Genomic DNA, 8,358 nt, shown 5'->3' on the forward strand with positions numbered 1-8,358 from the left:
TATCCTGATTTTATACCTGTGGAAGTTATCCGTATACACGTTTTGCAACAGTTGGATAAATTCCTCAGGGATTTTTATGCCATTTATGACATTAGGGTTAAGGCATTCTTTAAGAATTGGAATGAGGTTCGACCTATCGATGTTTGGTAAAGAAATAAAATATCTGCGGTAACCATGATGCGGTTGCTCATGGCATCGAGATTCTTGACCCACCCTAAATATCAGCTGATTCCTAAAGACGTTTATGGGTACCTCTACATGCGGTATCAGATCGGAATTATCTTGTTCAGCGGAGTGAATCGTTGCCTCCGATGCAGCATCCTCATCATTGTTTCCAATTTCGCTTTCTGACGGTTCAGCCACCACAGAATCCGTTAAAGCGTTAACTTCGGTCTTCAGACGTGAAAGAGCATCGGCAACTACGTTAGCCTTCCCTGGCTTATAAATTATTTCGCAGTTATACTCCTCGATTCGTGCCTTCCACCTTTTTAATTTTGCATTATAATTGCGGCAGCTCCAGGAGAAGGTTAAAGGTTGGTGATCAGTATATATCCTTATCTTTTTGCAACCGTACAAATATGATCTCAAATTATCTAATGCCCATACAATAGCTAACATCTCCTTTTCATTGGTGGCGTAGTTTTCCTCAGTCCTGTTTAGGGAACGAGAAATATATGCAATTGGTTTGTCCGTACCCATATCCCCCTGTGATAGAACTGCACCAATTGCGTAGTTCGATGCGTCAGTGGTCAGGTTAAAAGGCTTGCCGAAATCAGGAAATGACAGAACATCGGCAGAGGTTAGCACACGTTTCAGGTCAGTAAAGGCCTGCAAGGCGGCACTGTCAAGTTGTATTGCTACCTTCCTTGATGCGCTGGCCCTTATTTGTGCATTTTGCCCACGCGTTAGGTTTGTTAATGGCTTAGCTATTTTTGCATAGTCCCGAATGAACTTCCGATAGTAGGAGGTCATTCCCAAAAAACTTTTTAGATCTTTCAAATTGCGTGGTGGCAAGATTGAGTTCATGGCCTCGACCTTTTTTGGATCAGGACGAACTCCTTCGGGGGTGATGATGTACCCTAAAAATTCAACCTCAGTCTGCAGGAAATGTGTTTTTTCTAAATTCACTTTAAGATTGGATCGTAGCAGTTGAGAAAATACCATTTCGACATTCTTCAAATGATCATCGACATCCTTACCAAACACAATGATATCGTCTATGTAAACGTAGCAGATTTTGCCGATATATTGTTTCAGTACGTCGTCGATCATGCGTTGAAAAATGGCCGGTGCGTTTTTAAGGCCGAAAGGCAATCTCAAAAACTCATACTTCCCATTCATCGTTGAGAAAGCAGTTTTTGGTATGTCGGATTCCTTCATAGGGATTTGATGGAACCCAGAAGTCAAATCAATGGTTGTGAAGTAGCGAGAGTTGCCAAGACTACACAAGGTAGCGTTTATATCCGGAATAGGGTAGGTGTCGGGGATCGTTACAGCGTTAAGCCTTTTGTAATCTATTACCATTCGGTACTGTTTCTCCCCATCGGGCTTAGGTTTTTTAGGAACCACCCAAATAGGAGAGTTATATGGGCTCTTGGAAGGTCGGATAACTCCTTCTTCTAACAACTCGTCAACTTGTCGGTTGACCTCTTCTCCCATACAAGAAGGATAGGGATAGCTTTTGCTATAAATAGGTTCAGGGGTCGTTGTCTTGATTTCAGCTCGAACGCAAGTGTCCACTAATTCCGTCCCGTTTAGGGGTAAGAAAAGATCGCTAAATTTATCAATAAGGTTACACACTTTTCCTTCTGTGTCAGGAGGGAGATCTTTAGACAACGTATAGTTTACTTGCGTAGATATGCGAGCTTTCAATGGAATTTTGTGTTCGTTTACCTTCAGGATGTTCGATTTCCTATCAACTATAGCACCTATATCCCTAAGTGTGTCGTCTCCTATGATCCCGTCAAATGACGTCAATCCTGGGAGCACAAAGAAGGTTGTCTCGGAGTCGCTACTTATGTCTTTAAACAGGTTTAAATTAAATTTTTTCTTTTATGAGAATATTTCCGCCAGCTGATCTTACGGAGAAAGGGTTTTCGACCGCATTACCTTGCTTTACGATCGTTCGGCTGATGAAATTTTTATTGGCACCAGTGTCGATGAGAAAGTCTAGGATGCGGCCGTCAGGGAGTACGTACTCTATGTAAGGTACGCTAGATGGCCGTCGGATAATAAATTCTCCTCCTGTGCATCTTGTGCATTCTGTAGGTAGTTATTCACTTCGTCGTTCGTGCCCTCTGTTTCTATGTTGAACAGCTTTTGCTGTTTCCGCGGAAGATTGTCTGACCTTGCACCTCGTTTAAAAGGATTTGGTCTATTCATGTAGTTTACCTTACGGGACTGGGTAGATTGGTCTACGTCCATTTTCTCGACGGGTGGCTGAGAGGTTGTTGGAGGATCTCGTTTTGGAGCAGTGTACCCACCTCGTTTTTCGAAGGGATATCGTCGCTCTTGGGGACGGTATGTCGTCCTTGGTGGTAGCGGAGGTGCCTTGTTGCCCTCTAGGCCATGCATGCGTTCTGGCATGGTGTTCATCGGTGCGACAATGCGATTATTGAATCGCGTATTATGCACTGTGTAATTTCTCAAGTTTGTATTTTGTATTTCGAGGCACCTTGAATATGCTTCGGGTAGAGTCTTTGGGCGCTGAACCAGGAGCATCTTCGAGAGATCCCCATTCAATCCGCGGATGAAAACATCCAGCGCGCGGTTCCTGTACGTGTCTATCAGTACTCGGACTGTCTCCTGAGAATATTTCTCAGTTTTAAGTTTATTAATTATTAGGGCAAAGTGGTGGTTCACGGCTCCGTAGAAGTCATCGAGCCGTGAATCCTTTTGGGAGAGTTGGTGGAGTTGGTACTCCAAGGTGCTGATATCACGTTTGTCCGCATAATGGAGTGATAGACATTCCTTCATGGCGGCCCAGTCAGTGTCAAAAATACTATAGGATATGAGGGCAGTATCGGCCGGCCCTCGTATCTTTTGGCGAACGTGTTGTAGGATTGCCCGATAGATGGGCTTATTCTTCACTGGCTCGAAATCCGTAAGGATGCTTTCGACAGCGTGCACCCACGACACATACATCGTTGGATTACCATTAAAAATCTGTAGCTCCTTTACGGAGTCTGGAAGCCTCGAGATATCTCTTAATTCCGCCTCAGTTGCTGGAGCTCGGGGTTGAACTGGAACTTCTTCCGCTACTCGCTCCGGGGTAGCAGCTTCTAACAAAGCGATTTTGTTTTGGAGTGTGTCCAAGCACGATGCACGCCTTTCCAGACCATTTAATCGGTCCATAAGTGCATTCACCGCACCTGTCAAATTTGTAACTGTAACCTGGAGTGAATCCATCCTGGAAGACGGAAGAGAAGAAATATGGAAACAACAAGAAATATTACTCACGTAACCAGGATTAACATTTAATTGTTCACTCTAATTTATAGCCTTTATTTAGCTAAATTTTTTCACGTATTGGCTTTTGATTCTTTTTTAGATATAGCTTTATTTCAGCTAATATTTTTTCACTTATTGGCTTTTAATTCTTTTTGCTTAAATATAGCTTTTGTTTGGCTAATATTTTTTCGCTTATTGGCTTTTAATTCTTTTTGCTTAAATATAGCTTTTGTTTAGCTAATATTTTTTCACTTATTATCACTTCACTCCAATTAGCTTCACTACTGGTCCCTGCCTCGGGCGCCAGTAAAGGACCCCGGGTCCTTGAACACTAAAAAAATTAAAGGGCCAACTTGCCCTACAATGAAAACACAAGAAAGGTTAGATTTACAATAATTTATTGATAGGTAATTAATCAAGATAGAACAAGCGGGTTAGTAGTCCACCATGCAACTGCCTCTTCGATGCGTGCTGCTTCCTTTTATAGACTTGTCGTTCTGCTGCCTTGAGGTGCGCGGTATTTGGTACGCTGGCTTAGGCCGTGGCTTCCCACGGTTGACATGCACTGAGGGCATGTGCAAGTATTTCACAATCGTGTGAAACATAATTTGCTGACGCTACTGTCTGGCTCTGTTGGTATGGTTCTTGTTGCGTAACCATTAGTACGTGGTACTAATCATGAACTTGGTTTCCCACAGGTTATGTGGTGAAATATCATTGGCCTTGAATTGGGGCGTTGGGTTGCAATACGGTATGACTGCAATTATGCTGATGCAGCGGCACGTGTACGAGTAGAGTGTGGGAATGGAATATGTTGGGTGCCGCAGCGTGTTAACTTATATGTATATTGGTAACCGTTCTACCAATTTGTACCAAACTCGATGGTTATTGTGCTTGCCACATAAAAGCAAAACGTTGAAAATTATTGAAATCGGACTAAAATTACTAAATAATTAATTAAAATTTATAAAACTCGGTACGGGAATTGTTTGTGGTTTGGAAAATTTTTGAAATCAGATAATAACCATGTCACTCTACTATACGGGTACTTTTATAAAAAGATAATACTACTATACGCATAGCCAAAGCCAAATCGCTTAAAGATAAGACAAATATTTTAAGTAGTACAATTGCATTGCACATCTCACTTGTGTGAAAATGTGTATAGTTAGTTGCGTAATTGATTTATATATCTGACAGAAAATTGTTTCAAAATATGTACATATGTACATACATACACCTCATTCTAACACTCTAGGAAGTATCAACTGCAAAAACAAATTTTTCAAAAGGTCAAAAAATTCAGTCGGCTACCCTGATGGGTATGCAAATTTCTAAATCAGCCGAGTGGCTAAAATTGTGTTTGAATATGTACATGGCACATGCATACACATGTATGTATATTAGAGGTGTTGTTATTTGTTCGGGAAAAATTAAAATCCTTATTTTGAGGAGTGCCGGCCTGATTATTTTTCCTTTTGGTATAAAAAACCAACGTCTGAAGTTTAGTGGCGATTAGAAAACATTTGATGGACCCGGAAACAGTCTGAAGTTTTATATACGTTCGCATGCAATATTTTACATTATTTTTATTTTTTGTCGGTTTTAGATGCATCAAACGATATTATTTTAATGAACCAAAAAAAAAAATACTACTATTTTATATAAATTCATCCTAGAACTTAGTAGAACAATACAAATGATCCTAATATTACTTTTTTATTAAAAAATCTAATGAGGAATAAGAAAAATATAGATTTTTTAGCAATAATTCATTTATTGAAGGATATTTTTCATATTTTTAATTCTAATTTTAATGCATACGCAAAACATTTCTAGTCACATATACATTAATTACTCAGTTATCTCAACAACTGATTGCAGTAGCACTGATTTTTTGAAAGAAGGGTATTGTTTTCTATACTCTTCGACCAACTGGAGCACTAATTGCAGCTCTTCTTCATCGTGTGTAAGTATGCGATTATAATCTTGAACAAATTTAATCCCTCTTTCAGCGGCATCGTTAACGACGAAAAGATCACGGCAGAAGCTCCAACCTTCTTCAAAATCGAAAGCAGTTTTCCAAGCCGAGGGGTCGAGGTTAAGGAAATTTGAAGATAAACAAAAATGTCCGAAAAACTCTTGAGTTTTTTCTGAGACGAAGTCACCTAAAGTATAATTTTCAAATGCAGATAAATTTGAATGATTGCGCCCATTTTTTAATTTGACCACTGGATTATTTGAATTGAGTTTTTCGACCATATTGCGTTTCTCCTCACATGAAACTTCCGGGCCAAAAAATGCTAGCGCCACCGTTTTTTCGTTAATGTACCATAAATGGTTACTCATTTTTTTGATAATAACAGTCGAGATACTCATGTCTATTTCTGAATACTTTAGCCCTTCTTTTATGAAGTTTAAGTCGTGACGCGGTGCCAATATAGCATTTGTACATAAAAACCATGTTTTGATATAAATATTCACAAGAAAAATACATATATCTCGTATGCCGTCTATTTCTCTTTTTGTAAGTTTAAATTGTGAGCGAAATATAAATATCTTCAAGCAATATATCGCTTTGGACATCCACCGAGCGTGGCTGGTTGCTCCGGGTGTTTTAAAATTGAAATTTCTAGCACCAAGAAAGACTAATGCTAGTTGAAGCATTTCCTTATAATCATCTCGACTGTGCAATTTAGTCAGTTGGTTGTTACAAAAGTCTATTAAACATTTTCGTTTTTCTAAACTTATTTTGGAATATACAATTGTGTCGTCGATTCCGCTTTCAAATATGTCTTGATTCAAATCTGGCCAAGACTTTGAAAATCTTTCAAATATTAGAACCCCCGATGCAGAGGTCGCAATATGATTTCATATATATGGTGCCTACAAGGTAAATGAAGTAGCTTGTGTTCTAACTTTTTTTTCTAAAAGAACTGCAGCTCCATTGTCAATGCCAGTATTCGAAGCTGTAGTGTCGTAAGAGAGTCCTTTTATTTTGTCTAAAAGATTCCAGTGTCTCAGTCGATCATATACCACTTCTGCAATATTTTCACCAGTTGATGAATTTATTTTAGGTGCTCCGAGAAATTTAGTACTCCCATTGTAACTGATCAAAACTGCAATGCGATCCACTTTGTTGCGATCTGTTAAGTCTTGCATCAGTTTCCCGTCGAAATGCGCGATAATTGATCCATCTTTACTTACCTATGAATTTGGAAAGAATAATCAGGATTTATAGTGAAACTTACGGCTCTAACTTACATTATCAGAGAAGCCAGCGGAAATTTCATTGAACGCTCCCGAACGATATTCTTGACGTAGACGATGAATAGTAGAACGGTTGATGGCATATTCTTCTACTGGATGGCCCAATGCTTCAGCAGCCGCAATTAGTATATGGACTGCCATGCCATCCGATACTTATGCGTTGTCTAACGCAGCTACCAAACGAGAAGTTATAAAGTGCTTCCGACCTCTTTTAACAGCAGAAGAACTAGCATTTGATTCAAATACCATGGATTCCACTTCTTCCATATAATAACTTGTTTCACTTTCATTGATGTCTGGTTCGCCAAATGGTATTTCATTCTCATTATCTGAATCATTCCAATCCATCAAATTGACAACGGCTAAGAAATTATAAAAACATTATAATAGCATTCGAGAATAATGCCTTTAGTTTTTTACTACTGTAAAATTGTATTTAATTTAAATTAATAAATTAACTACATAAACCTAAAAATAGTTGACGTCCCACTGTAACTTAATGTAATGAATTACCCGATTCTTGGGATGTTTGTTCGTGATGTTTCCTTTTGCGTTCTTGTTCTTTGTGTAGCCGCTCTTGTGCTCTTTTTTCTCTTCCATATAAAACCATATCAACACCTGTCATGCAGCCAGGACGTCCTTTCTGTCTTTGCATTTCCAAAAATTGTTTGCCTTCCCAAATTTTCATAGTGTCTAATGCATCAGCTGTGGCGATATCAAACAGATCCTCTAAATTGTTCACATATTCCTCGGCAATTCTCTTCTGTGCATTAGATCTCTTATTAGGAGCCGTCTTTTGAATCGATTTCCAATTTTCATATAGTTTTATCAACTTGTCCGCACATTTGTGGTCTTCTCGAGTAGGAATTTTCGCCTGCTGCCAAAATATTTTTGCTGCATTGATAGCCAACTTGGCGCTATCTTTTGCATTAAGATCTACAAATCTCATGTTGTAGAAAAATACTTGCAGTAACTGTTTGTTTGACGGAAGTTTTGCGCCAGTGATTTGATGGGATGTCCTGCCCACCAAATCGATTTTGTGTAGATTTTCAAGCGATCTGCGTGTCACAATGCGTGACGTAGTTGGAATATGTTCTACAGTTGATACAGACATAGTGAACAGTATAGTCCTATTAATTAAAATTAAGTCTTTATTTTATAAATTGTATTTTTTGTGTTTTATTTCACAGGCGCCGACAATTGATGTTTTCAGTTCGCCTACAACAGCCGATTGCTAGAAGTAAATACATACACACAAGACAAATCTTAAAAATGATTGAATAAGTAACAGTTCTTATATCTGCTTCTTTTTATTTTCTAGTTTTTAGCTGTGTTTGCGACTAAAAACGAGAAAAAATAGGTAAAATATCACATTTTGCATGCAAATGAATGTAACCAACTTCAAACAATTTCCGGGTCCATTAAATATGCTCGGATCGCCACGAAATTTGACACGTGGGTTTTTTAGACCAAAAGGAAAAATAATCAGGCCGGCACTCTTCAAAAAGTCAATATCAAAAAATAAGGACATCTCTAATGTACACATTGTATACTTACATATGTATCAAACTGTATTAATATTTTCGTTATTACCTGTTCATATGGTAACCTGCATACTAAATATTTTCTTCTCTACGT

At 38.7% G+C, this 8,358-nt stretch overlaps 1 protein-coding gene across 1 annotated transcript; it reads right to left on the reverse strand.

Moving 5' to 3' along the window:
- Window positions 1–6,873: 6,873 nt before the first annotated feature.
- LOC118736152 lies at window positions 6,874–8,003 on the reverse strand. Its single transcript, XM_036466250.1, has 2 exons — window positions 7,234–8,003; window positions 6,874–7,082 (listed from the first exon to the last, which is right to left on the reverse strand). Exons 1-2 carry the CDS (start codon window positions 7,832–7,834, stop codon window positions 6,874–6,876), a joined length of 810 nt encoding a protein of 269 aa, XP_036322143.1. The 5' UTR covers window positions 7,835–8,003.
- Between the last annotated feature and the right edge of the window lie 355 nt (window positions 8,004–8,358).

Source organism: Rhagoletis pomonella, unplaced genomic scaffold (genome assembly GCF_013731165.1).
Source record: "Rhagoletis pomonella isolate Grant_MI unplaced genomic scaffold, Rhpom_1.0 Rhpom_scaffold_00003, whole genome shotgun sequence".
Taxonomy (NCBI): Eukaryota; Metazoa; Arthropoda; class Insecta; order Diptera; family Tephritidae; genus Rhagoletis; species Rhagoletis pomonella.

Coding starts and splice junctions, on each gene's coding strand:
- LOC118736152 (XM_036466250.1), bottom strand. CDS start 7,834: ATGTCTGTATCAACTGTAGAACATATTCCAACTACGTCACGCATTGTG. Junction 7,083..7,233: donor ACAAACATCCCAAGAATCGG/GTAATTCATTAC, acceptor ATAATTTCTTAG/CCGTTGTCAATTTGATGGAT.